The 17,043-nt window shown below is 40.1% G+C and overlaps 1 protein-coding gene across 1 annotated transcript; it reads left to right on the forward strand.

Annotated features, from left to right (window-relative positions):
* Positions 1-1,166: 1,166 nt before the first annotated feature.
* Positions 1,167-3,980, forward strand: LOC139881613 (receptor-like protein 6). The gene is made up of 3 exons (XM_071866061.1): positions 1,167-1,689; positions 1,846-3,284; positions 3,360-3,980. The coding sequence occupies exons 1-3, from the start codon at positions 1,167-1,169 to the stop codon at positions 3,978-3,980; spliced, it is 2,583 nt and encodes an 860-aa protein (XP_071722162.1).
* Positions 3,981-17,043: the final 13,063 nt, after the last annotated feature.

The following is a 17,043-nucleotide window of genomic DNA, read 5'->3' on the forward strand; positions in this document are numbered from 1 at the left end:
GCCAATATAGGCTAAAGCCTCCTTTTGGTTGATAAAAAAGTGCCGTTTAGCTTAACTACGAAGCAGGTAAATCTTCAGAATTTTCTCGCACATAATGGTGCAACAATAGACTGTTATATTGGCCCCCTCTGAGACATCAAATGGGGAAGAATCATGCGCAGCAGCAATCACTACAGCGTCATGCCAGAAAGCATAGTCGATGTGGAATTCTTCAAGAAAACGACGGCATAGACATGGGAAACCATATTAAGAAAATTTCTCTGAAAGAAAATTACTAAAATTAAAAAAAAAAAAAAAAAAAAAAAAAAAAAAAAAAAAAAAAGTGAGACCGCCGGTGTGAAAACAAGCGCCTCGAGTCGCGCTCGCTTTTCCTCTCTCATCGTATAAACCGAAATTTGCGCACACCCCTCACTCCTCGCACTCCACAGGAACTTCCTCCTTTTTTAAACCCTTTCCTCACTCTCTCTCTCTCTCTCTCTCGAGCAGAGTCGTCGCAGTCTTTGTCGTCTTCGTCGGTGTCGCTGCCGAAGCTTCCTCGAACCATCAATTTCAAGTTCTGTTGGGCAAAGTCATCGCAGTCTTCGCCGTCTTCGTTGGTGTCGCTGCCGAAGCTTCCTTGAAACCTCGCCTGATCCGCCATCGAATTCAGGTTCTGTTGGGCAAAGTCGTCGCAGTCTTCGTCATCTTCGTCGCTGCCGAAGCTTCCTCGAAACATCGCCTGATCCACCATCAAATTAAAGTTCTGTCGGGCAAAGTCGTCGCAGTCTTCGTCATCTTCGTCGCTGCCGAAGCTTCCTCGAAACCTCGCCTGATCCGCCATCAATTTCAGGTTCTGTTGGGCAAAGTCGTCGCAGTCTTCGCCGTCTTCGTTGGTGTCGCCGCCGAAGCTTCCTTGAAACCTCGCCTGATCCGCCATCGAATTCAGGTTCTGTTGGGCAAAGTCGTCGCAGTCTTCGCCGTCTTCGTCGGTGTCACTGCCGAAGCGCCATCAAATTCAGGTTCTGTGTCAACAGGGAGGGCTACACTTACTATTACATAAGGTTGACTTAATGCAAAAGAATAAAGGTAATATAAAGTTGACACGCGGTTTCAGTTCTTGTCCATCTTCACCTCGCCCACCCAGCAAAACCAAAACCCAAGTGGAGTGTTAGAACAATTTAACCACCATGAAACGAACGCCATTTGATCTCTTGGTCGTTTTCCTCACCATGATTTCACTCCACTTTGCTTCCTCTGAGACATTGCCTTCGACGAGCTCAACAAAGTGCCATGAGCAGGAGCGGTCTGCCTTGTTAGAATTCAAACACTCTTTCTTCGATGCAAAGTCCTTAGATTGCGGGCCTTATGACCGTCGGCCGAAGCTAGAATCGTGGAAGCTGGAAGACAGGGATTGTTGTGATTGGAAGGGCGTGGATTGTGATGAAAGGATGGGATATGTGACCGGCCTCGACCTTAGTGAAAGTTGTCTCTCCGGTTCTATCAACTCGAAGGCCAGCCTCTTCCGCCTCGCTCATTTGCAAAGCCTCAATCTCGCCTCGAACGACTTCAATTACTCTCAAATACCGTCCGCCATAGGTGATCTAGTGGAGTTGATGAGCCTGAACCTCTCTCGGTCCAACTTCGGAGGTCAAATCCCATCTCAAGTCCTGAAGTTGACTAACTTGACCTCCCTCGATCTCTCTTGGAACTTTGATTTGGAGCTGAGGAATCCTAGCATGGAGAAAATGGTTCAATTTTTGACCAAATTAGAACACATTGATGTTACCTTGTTGAATGTGTCGGCTCCGGTGCCCGATGCCATCGCAAATTTATCTTCCTTGACATCACTTATACTTTGTGATTGCAACTTGCAAGGGACATTCCCGACAACCATCTTCGAGCTGCCAAGGCTACAACTTCTTGATTTAAGGCTCAATCCAGAGCTGTCAGGTCATTTGCCTGAGTTTCACTTGGGCAGTCCCATTAAGTCATTGTCTTTTTGGGGGACCAATATTTCAGGGAACATTCCATCTTCAATAGGTAACCTCACTCAACTTACCATGTTGAATTTTGGATTTAACAGACTCTCGGGTGAAATCCCATCTTCCCTAGGGAAGCTCATCCAACTCTCATATTTGGATCTTGGAATGAATCTACTCTCTGGGGAAATTCCTGCTTCATTGACTAACCTCACTAACCTCACTTTCTTAGATCTCCATGAGAATCAGTTAACTGGTCAAATTCTAGCTGAGATCACTGGCCTCATTCGGTTAACTCATCTTGACCTATCATTAAATAGATTAACTGGCCCAATTCCTAAAAACATCTCTAACCTCGAGAGTCTTGATTACCTAGACTTGCAATCAAACAATCTGAATGGTACTTTGCGGCTAGATGTGATACTCAAACTTCAAAATCTAACGACTTTGCAACTCTCATTCAATAAATTCTCGTCGATTATCGAACCCGGCATGAACGCTAGCCTTCCAAACTTGTCTATTCTCAGCTTGGCTTCTAGCAGCTCAAGTGAGCTCCCCATCTTCCTATCATACCAAAGTAGGTTGATTTGGCTAGACCTATCCCAAAATAGAATTTATGGGCCGATACCTCCGTGGTTCTTAAATGTGAGTACGTCGCAATTGCTATTTTTGAATCTTTCCGGAAACTCAATTACTAGTATCACAGCTTTGAATTGGTCAAATCTTGTCACATTGGATCTCAGGTACAACGATATACAAGGATTACTTCCCCTTCCCCCAAAGTCCATTAAATCCTACCTTGTCTCGAATAACAATTTATCTGGAGAAATTTCACCGGAGATATGCCAGTTAAGCTATATTCACATACTTGATTTGTCCAAGAACAAGTTGTCTGGTGTTATTCCACCATGTTTGAGCAATTTGAGCAATACCCTTTCCATCTTGAGTTTGAATGGCAATGATTTATATGGAAGATTTACTCAATTGCAAAATGACGTATGTCAGTTGACAGTGATAGATGTGAGTGATAACCAGCTACAAGGGTTGCTGCCACGGGGATTAGCTAATTGTAGCTATCTGGAATTTCTCAATATTGAAAATAATCATATTGTTGACACATTTCCTTCATGGATGGGCTCGCTTTCTTATTTGATGGTGCTCATTTTACGTTCCAATAGATTTCATGGAGCCGTAGGGGAACATGAAGCTCATGACCAGTTTCCTAACCTACGAATTGTTGATCTATCTATGAACAACTTCTCGGGTAGCCTTCCATCTGAATACTTTGATATGTGGAGTGCCATGAAAGTCCACGGTGCAAATTACGCATACTACTATGTAGAACATATAGATCTTGACATCATTGACATCAGAGACATCACAATAAACCAACTGGGAGAGTACGACTGCTCAATGACAATAACCAACAAAGGCATTTTAATGAAGTATGAAAGGATATCGAGATACCTCAATGTGATTGATCTTTCGAGCAACAACTTTACTGGGGAAATCCCGAATTCTGTTGGAAGTTTAACTGAACTTCATATGCTCAATCTCTCCAACAATGCTCTTACCGGCTCCATCCCTTTGTCCCTGGCGAATTTGACCGAATTGGAGTCTCTTGACCTTTCAAGCAATAAGCTCTCGGGAATGATCCCTCCAGCACTAGCCCAACTCAATTTCCTTGCTTTCTTCAATGTCTCAGACAACCATCTTTCTGGGCCCATACCTCAGGTGAATCAGTTCCATACATTTGAGAATGACTCCTATGAAGGGAACTTAGGACTATGTGGAGTTCCTCTGACAAAGAAATGTGGAGATCCTATTGAAGCGCCCTTGGCACCACCATCTGGTGCATTCGCTGAAGAGATTGACTGGAAGATTGTCCTAATGGGTTTTGGAAGCGGGCTGGTCATTGGCGTGGTTATGGGGCTAAACACGACTTTCAAAATTGAACATTGGTTCCTTAGGTTGTATAGAGGATCGCAACAAAGACGGATGCACCAAATAAGGTTTGTGTGAATTACAGTCTGCTGTGAAAGTTTAATGACTGGATTGCTCATTGCTAGCTATGCATCATGGCATACCTTTTCGATATGTTCAGTGACTTCTTGATAGCATCCAAGTATCTACCATCTAGACATAAGATTTCAAGTAAAGTGTCTCCAGTTTCATCAGGCAAACAATAAATGCATGATCGTTCCCGTGAAATTGACTTGATGTACTCTTTTGATAGCTATGAATACAATTTCTCGTGTCAACCAGAGAAGGTTTTAGTTTGAGTTATTTCTGATAAACCATTATGCAGAAGTTTCCTTCGCCTCATTTCTCTAATCCCGATCAAACAAGGTAATGAGTCATGGCCTCCATGTTTTGGAGGAATCGGCATAATGAGACATCTTTGTTATAATTTTTTCTAGTTTCCATTTAAATTCAAATCAAAAGTGCACACCAAAATTGTGTTCAGCCAAAACTGAACATTGTACTCGAGGATCTGGATCTAAGAACCAGACTAGAAAATTGTGTTTGATGGGTCGCAGAATTGGATTGGTCATCGGAGTGGTTATGGGACACAACACAACCACGAGAGTTCAACATTGGGTCGCAACGAAGATTTTTGGGCAGAGGAAGAGAACCCGGAGGCATGCTAAGTAGAAGGTTTGTACGAACATCTTGATCTCAAAAAGTGGCAATAGCATTGCATTCCACTTTAGTCTTTTGACTGGTGATGAAGTTCGTTCAAAAGGCTTCCATCTTAGTATTAATTTGGCTAAACGGCCCCAAATATATGTCGAGTAACTCTTTTGAGTTGCTGCCAATGCTATCCGAAATCCCATCCATGCTTTCATTTGTGAGCAAAATGAATCTGCTTTCTTAATAATATAAGCATGATGTGAACCCCTTTCATGTCCCATTTGCCGCAGATTTATTAAAACTGGTGTTAGGGAAATAGGACAAATATCCAGTCAAATCCCAAGTATCGCCTGGTTGTTGACATGAGCTATGAAGGAGCAATTAAAGTCATTGTCATTAGAAATTAAGATTTGTTTAAGTCATATTACAAGTATCGACTTGTTTGATATGTATCTTCCTCGTATTATTGGTACATCGGTCTAAAAACATGCCTTGCCACATATAGGACTAATTTAGACTCCTGGATCGTTGGTTTCATGTTCCCAAGCTGCCATTACTTCCCTTTTTTCTTTTTTCCAGGCGATTTTAGTAATCTTCGAGAGACATTTATTCCATTAGGAGCACGATACACCGCAGATCGTAAACAAACTTTCACCAGGACATAACACAAAAGGAAAGTATGAGATCTTTGGGTTACACTGGAAAATCCTATCACTGGTAGGACGCAAAGGGTAAAACTCGTAAAAAGCGACCCTTTCTTTTTTTGACAGAAGAACGATATGCACTTTTATTTGAACTTCAAATTGAAAGTAACAGTTATAGAGGTCGGGATCTGTTTTATCCAACATAGAATTTGGCTGAAGGCTCCACGCTATCAGCACACTAGCTTGACCACGGCTATTCCCTCAATGCAAGCAACTGCAACCCATCAGAGTGAAAGCCACAAAAATGGGAGACAATGGATATGGAAGATTTTATCTTTGTACTGAAACCACAGAGCCTACATGAATGTCTTTATAGAGGCAATGGAAAACCTCGGACCATCATAATAGCTTATTATTGTCGAAGCATGGATATAATGAGGAAATGAAGCATTTAGAACAGGTATGAATGTTATCAGCAGGAACCTTTCTTATATAAATCCTTCCATGACCAAATTTCAGTACGTGCTTAACCCTGTATGCGACAGAAAGTCAGTGTCCTTCACAAAACAACAAGGAATCCACCGACATAAACAGTCTTATCCTATGGTAAGTTCTGGAAAATCTGGAAAAGATAGAGGCGATATTTTCATTCGACTGCTGTAACTGAAGCTGCATTCTAGAGCATGCTATGACTGTACAAACTCCCACAATGCATACTTGAAGCCATTTGCATCCCATATGCGAAGAGTCTCCTCCTCTGAACCGCTGATTACTATTGGCAGATTACGATGCGCACATGTGTCCCTGGAGTGTTTGTACACAGCTTCTGCCCAAACCTGTACTTGTTATCTAACAAATCATATATCAATTGATCTCTTTCTAATAATGCGTCGATATATTAAATCAAGAACGATAAAGTTTGCAAACCTTAGCAGTGTAATCATTGGAACCACTCAGTAAATACAGCATATCATCCCTCCAGAAGTGATCAACAGAGTTCAGCCCTTTCTCATGCGAGTGTAAAGTAAACTTAGGCGTAGAGGAGTGCACATTCCAAATCTGCAACAAATGGGAATCATATTGAGAGTATAAATAGCATATTTGGAAATTGAAATATGTATTTTACTAAGAGGAAGACCTCCAAAATGAGTACCTTTATAGTTCCATCAAGTGATGCACTTGCAAAAGCATTAGGATCTTGAGGATCAAATGCTACTCACATCACATAATGTGAATCTCCTTCAAATGTTTGAGTACACATCTAGTCCTTCTCCCAGTCCCAGAGCTTTACAACCGCATCATCTGATGCCAATAGCACATAGGTAAGTAGGGTGGACACCCATGCACCCGAGGATCACGGTTTTACTCCCTTACCTTTTCATAGCTGCTCAAGTGATCCCAGAAAACATTGTCTACATGAATAACATATTCATTAGAGCTAAACATCTTACCGAAACATATAGTTTATCTACAGTTCAACAGATAGGATATACAAATCACTAATAGCAAATCAGAGGAAAGGGAAAACAGGGCATGCAAATACTTCTCAATATTCTTGTCATTTCTGCCACCATCACTTAATTTGGAGATATTTAACGAAAAGTGCAGTTGATTCTTTTCATTCCATGTTACCTCGTACCTCAGATGACTAAGGGTGAGTCAAGAACTAACCAAAACATGAGCAATTCGGAGAAAGGAGGAAAGAAGGTAATAACACTAATACTTAATATCTTTTTGTTTGAGTTTCTCATGTACTTTTCCTCTTCACCTCAAAGCTGTTTGCATGTTATCTTTTATTCTGTGCCTTTCCATATTTCCTGGGTATTTCCAGATAGAGAGGACTGACAAGCAAGATAATCAAACTAGTAAGAGCATCTCAGTGGGAAGAGGGGAAGAAGGAATCGCATTTTATAGCCCTAATTGTTCGTATAGCCCCGTGCGTGCCATGAGTAATTCAAGTTCGGTGCTGCTTTTGCTCTTCACAGCTGTCTAGTTAATTGGAGCTGCTACTAATTGTCGTTACCATAATGAAGGAATTGCTCAAGGAAGAGGAGTAAGAAGAATGCAGAAAGCGACAAACTATATAGAATGCTAAAAAGGTATAAGACGCATTACCTCTAAACTGTAGACAGCATAAGACGCATTACCTCTAAAATGTAGACAGCACCCCCTAAAACTAAGAGCCGAGAAAAGAGATTTAGTTTCAAAGATGTGGAAAACAAATGGCTGAAAATCTTAAAGATGAATATCCAACGAATGTTAATTTTTTTTTTTTTAACATTCCTTAGGATCTTGTTACACTTCTTTATGGGCTGTTTCTCTTTTCTTGCTTGACTTTCCAGATTCCACATTGCAGAATGAATCTGACCTAAAGACAAAAGCGGATGATTGTGATCTTCCTGCTGTCTATGCTACGCATGTAGATGCTGCAATGAAATCAGATAAGAAGGTGAATCATTTGCTGGCTTAAAGAGTTACAGTTCTCTTTAATTCTTTCTTTTGAGAAAGATGGAGATGTCTTTTCCTTTTTCGATGGTAGCTTTATGTGAAGGACAAATTTTTCAACTCACTTTCGACCAGTCAACCTGGGCCATGGAAGCCGAAAATATCTGAACAAAGGAAGCTGGATATAGAGGTATCACTTCATGATTCTTCCAATGATTATCCAACGTTTGTTGTCTTTCTTGACTTGGTCCTCAGACATTTGGGTATTTCCAAGTGCACCAAAGGAGTCACGGTAGCGAATGTCAAGGCTTGGTGGCAATCCAGACGTCTTTTCCGACCAAAGAGAAAATGGTAATGCAGGCAGAGGCCGGGCACATCCTGCTTTCTCGATGGGAGGCTTACAGATACTGAATACATACATTTAGAGCACTTTTTCCTTAGCTTCGTGGAATATACCGATGTCTTAAGATAGTGATTGCAAAGAATGTTGTTACATGCACATTTGGTAGCCCTTTTCCCCCTCTTTTGCCGGATTCTGAATCTCGTCACATGATTGTCAATGGTCCTTAAGACTAGTAGAACTTGCCAGCAAATCGGACGTTCATCAAGCATTATATCAAATCTTAGCGAGACAACACTTGAGATTTCTAGAATGCAATGTCAGACTGGAAAACCCAAACTCATCTTGAGGTGGGCGACTGATAAACATCTTATATTGTCAACATCCCAGATCAAGTCAAAACGTCAGCACAGATTCGCTCCTTCCACTGTTTTGGCCACTGATACACTCCCTTTCTTTTTGCCAAGGATATGCTCCTTCCCTGACTTTTACATTTTCAGCCATCAAGCATCGAACGAACATCATGCACGGCATGGTACAACGACCACCAAACAAGTTAAACCACAAACCAATCTTTGACTCCCAAACATTTTAAAAAGGAATGTCCATTATTTGGTTCACAATCTGCAACTACTGCACTTAGAGCAACGTAGTGTCTGGAACACATTCTTCATAAGCACAATATAACCTTCTATTACGTGTCACATTAAGGGTTCAGTAATCAGCTAAACACCACATGCGACACGCAGCACAACACAACACGATATAACGATACATCATTTCTATAAAAATAGAGAATTTTGACATGCTAGAACAAGTTATCTATTAAATGTATATTTTTATAAATTGTCATTTTTATTATTATTTCAATCAAATTAATTTGATTCAATTCACAAATAAATAAATAAATACGAGCCTAAAATGAATTCACACTAAAAACATTAATTCACTATTTGTTAATACCATTCATTATTTCGAATTGACAAATTTGATTTCATTTTATTCCAATAATTCATAAAACTTAGATTTTAAAAGAAAAAAAAATCCATATTCCACTATTAAATTTAACATTGAACAATGAGCCCAATAAAAAAAAATCCACATTTTACCATCAAATATAACATTAAGTCATTCATTTACATTATTTACCCCCATTTCTTTCTCTTTTTTTTTTTTTTGGATAGATTTACATTTTGACCTCTAATTGTCCCAACCTACCCCCCCCCCCCCCCGGCGGCCGCGGGAGCTATTAGGTTTAGGAGTATTGTCAACTTTAGACAAACGGTCTTCCATTGACTCGAATTCTCTCAAGCCTATACCTCGTGTGATATCAAACGTTCACATTTTAAATCAATTAAGCCTACACAAAATTTTGACTAAAGTGTCACCATTAGCCTTTTTGGGGTCGGTTAGAATTCTAGTACGATATTTTCCCATATTTAAGAGATTTCTAGACTTGAAACTTGATTACATTAGCCCTAAGACTAACACCACATTGGTACCTAACTTGATTAAATGCTAACTAATGCCTTAGCAAACTATCAAAGAAATCTAAGTATCGTTCTAACCATTCTAAAACAACGAAAATAATATTAAAATGTGCAACCAAATATAATCACAAAGAAAGTACATGCAAGCCTCCTAATATTGTCCCTAAAAAGAGAAAGGCGATCCAAAACAAAGGACCCTATTCTAAAGCCCCAAAGGCTTGTCCAATTTTAGATTTTAATTTTTCAAGAATTTTCCAATTTTTTTTTTTAATTTTTCTGATTTTCTAGAATTTTCTGGATTGTTATGATATTTCTGAATTTTTTTTATTTTTCATTAACGATTTAATTTTTTTTGAATTTTTGAATTAATTAATTATTATTTTTTGCGAATTTTAGAATAAAAATTCGGACCGGGTCAGGAGACCCGGCCCAACTAAACCGACTCGGACCCTATCGTTCCGGGTTGGACTAAAAACCGAGCCGGCCATAAAGCCGATCCGGACTTAATCAAATAGGCTGTTTGTATCTTCTTTTGCCGTCATCGTCAACCTCCAGCACCTCATTCTTCCCCGTATCTCTTTTACGCCTGCAACTTCATCTCCTTCTCTTTTCTCTCTCTCTCTCTCCCTTTTTGAACCTGTATAACCTAAAGCCGTGCCATTCTCCATTGACACCTATGCTCACACCACCGCCCGACGCCGGCTATCTTATCCAAACGGCCTCCGGCACTTCCGGCCACTCATTCCGGCCACCGCCAAACGACAATAAAAGAATATCAAACCAAAGCCAACGCCTGTAAACTCTTAACATTTGTAACGATTAAACAATCATGAACGCATTTAGAATGAAGAGCAAAGCTGACTTGAACGGCCTTGACCCGTGAGCGACGCCGGTAAGGAAATCACCGGCCAGGAGGAGGGAGGATCCATGGCCGACCAACTCGAACATGTGTTTTTCACCAAATCGCATGACAAAGCAAAGAAAACACGAACATCAGACATTGATCAACAAGTACGAAAGCACATATAGAACGATCACGAGTCGGAACACGCATCAATTTTCGGCACTCTTTGGAACATTTCATCGAGCACGTAATGAGCAGCATTAACAGTGATTTTTCGGTTTGACTTTTAAACCATTCCTAGCTTAACGAATAACGATGACAGGCATCACATCTGGATCACTATCATTAACAACAAAACAGCTTCGTCTCGTCACATTTTTCTTGAGATCATCGATTGAGTCAAAGTACCCCACTCGGTCAAAAAAAAACAGAGATACAAAAGCATCCCGGAAGCAAGTGCTTTGTTTGGTGGAATTAAACCTCGATCGGCGATGGCACGGAGTACCTGGTTAGGCTTCTACTTCTGCCAATGATGAACAACAACAGCTTTCGCCCGATATGCAATCCCAAATGAACGAAGAATAGTTTGCGGCTTGACCCTGGATCGGAAACTTCGGCGGTGAACTCTGGTGATGAAGTTTCTTCTTCGCTCCAGATCAGCGAGCCCCTTCAATGAAAAAGGGATTCTCCGATGGTCGAACGTTGCTTCCCTCTGAACTAGAACCAGAAAACCCTCCCAAAAAAAACGATTCCTTCACACAAAAATGGCCTCCTCCTCCTCCATGCTCTCCTGCTCTCGACGCCTCCATGCTTACCTCTATCCTCGAGCGAGCACCCTCTTTCTCTCTCCTCCCATGGCCGACGCCATCCTTTCTTCCTTGTCGTGCAAACGAAACTCTGTATATCGTTGAGCATGCTCTCCTCCACCTGTTTCGAGCACCCCCTCCGCTCACGCAGCCGAAAAACTCTCTAGCCGGACTTTTCTCTCATGACAACTGAAACCCCAGAAAATCTTCACCGAAAAGTCCCTTTTCCCCCATGGCCGAACGCTGCCTGTCTCTTGCTCACAGGCGCACCTTCGGTCACCTACCTGCGTCACGGGCGTGTCTCCCCTCCTTCTGCTGATGCAAGGTTGGAAAGAGGCTGGGCTGGGCTTTTTTTTTTTTTTTTAGTGTTGATGTGGGCTTTCAGAACAATAAAAAGAGTTGGGCTAGAAAAATGAAAGCAAAAGATGGGCCATGAAAGCATGAATGAAATGGTCCAAAAAAAAAAAAAGCAAAAAGGAAGTGGGCAAAGAGGGAGGTATTTCTTAGGGGGGCCGAATATAGGCTCCGTTTGGTTTAGCATTTCTAAAGGGCTTTCGCCAAAACTCCTTGGAAAAAAATTTAAATGTTTGGTTCAGCATTTGGAGGTGTCCTTGATTAAATATTGACCTTTGAAATGCAAGTTCACATCTACTATTCATCCGTTGACTTCTTTTTTTTTTTTTAAATCGATCATCTTCCCCACACCCCCAATCACCGTTGATCCGCGACGGAGTTTCATCGAATTTTATTTTTATTTTTTTAAAAAATAATAAAAATCCTTTGCAAATGTTAGGTTCACCTTTTTTTTTTGTCATTTTTATCTTTTGACAATCAATAGCTCAACTTTTTATCAATACACTAGAATGATCATTAATTAATGAAGATTTTTTTTTTTTTTTTGTAAAAGGTAAGAATATATATAAGCTTTGGACAAATATACAAAAAATTCAGCACCAAAACTCACACTCTAGCTGTAGAAATAAGAAGAGTGAGAGGAAGCTGAATGGAAAGATAGAGGGCAATAATAACAACAAGCTATACTACCCAAAACAAGGAAAGAAACAGATAACAAACCACAACCCTCGAGGTCCAATCCAAAGAAAGGTGAAAAATGGAGAGGATGTTAGGAAGATGTAGCGGAAGCAAACACGGAGGGATGAAAGCCCTAGCTTCTTTGGAGTCTTATGTTTCTTGGAGTAGGCAGAACACTTGTAAATGCCAGTACTTTGTCCTTCACAACCTTGATAAAGTGATTTTTAAGAGCCGAAATCACTAAGGTTTTACCTCGAAAAATGATGCTATTTCTTCCAAATAAGATGGCACATGGCTCCAAATGAGAATCAAGCGATACTATGAAAGAAACTCTTTCCATTTAGGAATTTAATGCCTAAGAGAGGTTGTCCTTCCACGATCTTTTCCTCCAAGGAAGGTTACACCTTGAAGACCAAAAATATGCAAGAGTTGCTGAAGCATAACACTCAAAGAACAAATGATCTATGGAATTAGGTACGATATTGCATAAAGCACACAAAGTAAACTCAATTCTTCCATACGAGAGGAGGAGAGTTTGAGTTGGAAGCCGATTCTTAGTAATGAGCCACAAATTAAATTGAAACCGAGGGGCAATCGCATTATCCCAAATAAAAGCAGCCCAAGGCACACGATCTTTTTTAATCCTGATAGCATTCCAGGCAGAAGCAGTAGAGAACAAACTTGAAGGATGATTACTCCAAGTGAAACGATCAAGAGTCGGGGATATGTTGGGAATAAGGATGCCGTAACTTTCAAGGAAGATTTTAAGCGAAAGACCCTCAGGAGAGAAGAGATCCGCAACCACCGCATAGGTAGGAAGGTCGAAACTCTCCACAATAGCCGGTGGTACGAATAATTGTAACGGGCCACAGCTTAGCCAATGATCATACCATAAGGAGATTGAGAAGCCGTGCCCAATTTGCCACGAAAAAGCCAATCTAAAGAACCTACGAAGCTGTAGGATTTTTTTCCATGCCCAAGAGCACACGGCAGGTTGGGGCGAAATCCAGAAATTGTGCTTCTTTAAAAAATAAGAATGGATCCAACGACACCAAAGAGATTCCTTATCGGTGAAGAGGAACCAAATATGTTTAAGCATGGAAGCCGAATTGCAATCTTTCAACTTACGAATGCCTAAAACACCTTCATCTTTAGGAAGACAAATATCATCCCATGACACTTTGGCCCTGCCACGACCAAGAGAAGTGCCTTTCCACAAAAATTGCCTTAAAATTTGCTCAATCCTATCAAGGATAGAAAGAGGCAGAGATAAAACACTAGCCCAAAAAAGCCTGGATAGAATGCAACACCGACCTTATAAGTTGGAGCCTTCCTGCAAAGGATAAAAAGCAATGAACCCAAGATTGAATCCTGGCGGTGATTCGATCGATCAATGTAATACAGTCTACTTTCCCAAGTCTAAAAGTGATAATAAGGACCCCTAGGTAGCGAATCGACAGTCTACCTTCCTGAAAACCAAAGGCAAGTCGAATATTATCTCGAATTGCAACAGGGCCTCCCGAGAGAAATACTTCGCTCTTGTTCTTGTTCGGAATTAGGCCACTCCAAGATGAAAAAATGTCCAAGCTTCTCTTAAGGATAGTAGCCGAAGTCCAGTCGGCATTACAAAATAGAAACACGTCATCAGCGAAGAAAAGATGAGAAAGATTCACCTTCTTGCATCTCCAAAAGTACTTGAAATCCTTAACCAAAGTTCGAGCATTTAAAATTCCAGAGAAGACTTCCATAACAAGAATGAATAGATATGGTGACAAGGGGTCGCCTTGGCGAATACCACGACCGCTAGAGAAAAAACCATGAAACTCACCATTTATAGATACAGAAAATCTCGGCGTTCTGACACATATCATAATCAATCGGATGGTCCATTCAGGAAAACCGAAAGCCAAGAGCGTAAGTTCGAGGAAATTCCAATCAATAGTATCATACGCCTTTTGGAAATCTACTTTCATTGCACATTTCGACAGAAAAGGTTCTTTGTGAAAACCAGTGAACAATTCCTGAGCTAGAAGGATATTATCTCTGATTCTTCAACCTTTGACAAAGGCATTTTGGGACGAGCTAATCACATCATTCAATATAGGCGCCACTCGATTAGCCAAAATTTTTGTAATGACCTTGTAGATGGTATTACAACAAGCGATAGGCCTATACTCCATGACAGTAGAGGCATTCGGGACTTTAAGAATCAATGCAAGGATAGTAGTATTTACCTCCTTTAGAAGAAAACCCGATGAGAAGAAGTCCTCAATAGCTTCAATAACAAGGGATCCGACCGTTTGCCAATTGGTCTTGAAGAATTCAACAAAGAATCCATTGAGACCGGGTGCTTTTCCTTTTGCGGGGGAGAAAAGCGTATCCTTAATCTCCGATTTGGTAACCAGCGAAGCAATGGAGCATTTCTGTGCATCCGAGAGGGGGCAACGAATGACTTTTAATACTACGATAATTAAAAAAAAATTATTCAAAGTTGAAAACAAATCTAAAAGAACCCTAGCCCAAAAGTTGAGCGTTGCATCTAATCTATAATCAAATTCTTTTAATATAATTTTTAAATAAACTTACTAATATATATCTTTTACATTACTCTCAACATAAAAATGTAAAATGTTATATAGTCATTGTTTCTTTTTTGCAATTTTAAAAATACTAAAACTAAAAAACTTTTAATTTGGTCACACTAAAAGGCTTTTCAAATATATATTTATCAAACAATCTTGCATTTTCCTAAAGCACTTTTCAGTTATAGTTTACCAAACAGTCTAGCATTTCGGAAAACTCATTTATCTCAAAGGTATTTGCATTCTTTCAAGGGCATTTCCTCAAAGCCGAACCAAATGGGCCCATAATGCTAAGTGGGCAGGACGCGCCGCCCCACACAATTTCATTTTATTTTTATTTTTATTTTTATCATATCGTTCATTTTCATTTTTTTTATATTTTTTGCTTTTTACCTTTTTATAAATTTTTATACTTTTGCAAAATAAATGGATATTCAAAATGTTAACAAAAATTCAAGTGTTAACACTAATTTATTGAAAATATTTAAAATTGATCATGTGCATTTCGGAATGGCGTGTCGAGATGCTGGACTCAAGTGTTGATAGCATATACAGACAATTGACCACGTGTTGGATGTCTGATGCTGATTGACTACGTGTTGAAGTGTGTCGAACTTGTGTTGGGATTTCTAACACCGATATAAAAGCTTTCAAAGAGTATCAGTGTTTCTTAGTTAATCGGTGTCATCAATTTCAACTCAAATGTCACTCCCGTAACTACATTCAACTTTAACCAGCGCCTAACGTGAAAAATAAGATTAACCATCAAATCCACTGCTTTATCAGGTCGATTTACCGATATTACTTTTAGTGTTAGTGCAATGGGACCTCAATAGACAAGTCTCTTATTTAAAAACCACTAAACCCTTCAAACAATCCAAAGATCATTAGTCAAACATAACATGACGCCTTGCTATTCAACCCACATGTGCTACTGCTAACTGCAGCTGGATATAAGCACTAGCTTTTTCAAACAACTGTGACCTTGGACATAGCGATCGACATGTCAAAGTTCGCTAAACGAGCCACAATTTGCACAGATATACACGTCAGACAGGGAATATAAGACTCGCCCAGGACTGACGTGCTTCCTGACCATTTCCCCCAATGCCTCGGGATAGACCGAGACACGATACCACTAGACCGAAGAGTGATCTGCCTTCTCTCTGGCATCCTATTTTGCAGCGGCCTCCTATTGTTGTGAATGTAACCTGTCCCGACCGAGAACGGGGTCACCATCCTCCCGCTCTTTAGCCTCTTCACAACTGGGTTTTGCTCAACCGTTCAAAAAAAAAAAAAAAACCACTAATGAATATAAATAAACTTATCTATGGCGTGTAAGTGCAAATACTGTTCTTAAGGATAATTCCACCTCTTGTAGTACAAAACTAGGTGTGGTAGGCTTCTGGCTATCCTCCCAAGATATAACAGACTTTTTCTATATTCTGTACTGAATATTTGAAAGACACAACTAGCATGGAAAAGAAAAGGAAAGATTTTTAAAAGAAAAATGATATTCTCTCTTTCATTCCTTGTATATATCAAGATTATCTTATGAGATTTTTTTTTTATATTCAGACAAAATAAAGTCATTGTAAAATAATGAAAGAGTTATTCAAAAAATAAATCAAACATTATAAAACGATTGAAAAATCATTATATGACCATTAAGAAATATTTATATGATCGTTAAAAATAATGAAGGCTTTCAATACAGTCATAACTTTTATTGAAATTATTATTATAAGTATTTCTAAATATTATTGATATATCCAACACCAACTTGTCCCATTATTATAGCCCAGCAAACCTCGCGCGTAGAACCTCCAATAAAAAAGCCTCGAAGTTGCAACTATTGCGCTAAACAATGCGCGATAAGGCAAATCAAAAGGAGAGATCAGCATGGGTAACATCCCAGGAAGAGATACAAAGAGAGACTTTCGCGCTTCACGGAGGAACTAGCCGCCGGACGCCGATTGCTATCATGAGGCACATACAGAGGAATTGAATCCCCACAAACACATTGTCCAGTCCACTACAGTAAAAGCTGCATTTCCATTACAATTCTGCTATCCTATACAACCGCATCGCGGTTTGAACAAAAGGCCGAGTTCACCGATTCAAGCGCCGGTATAGCAAGGAAAACAAAATAAATTGCGCTCGCAACGCGTGTTACAGAGACTGAGAGAGCACCGAGCCGGCCCCATCGGAACCTCACCTTGTAAATCCCGGCGTCGAGGCCGTCCGTGAGAGGCCGATCGTAGACTG

Source organism: Rutidosis leptorrhynchoides, unplaced genomic scaffold (genome assembly GCF_046630445.1).
Source record: "Rutidosis leptorrhynchoides isolate AG116_Rl617_1_P2 unplaced genomic scaffold, CSIRO_AGI_Rlap_v1 contig176, whole genome shotgun sequence".
Classification (NCBI taxonomy): domain Eukaryota; kingdom Viridiplantae; phylum Streptophyta; class Magnoliopsida; order Asterales; family Asteraceae; genus Rutidosis; species Rutidosis leptorrhynchoides.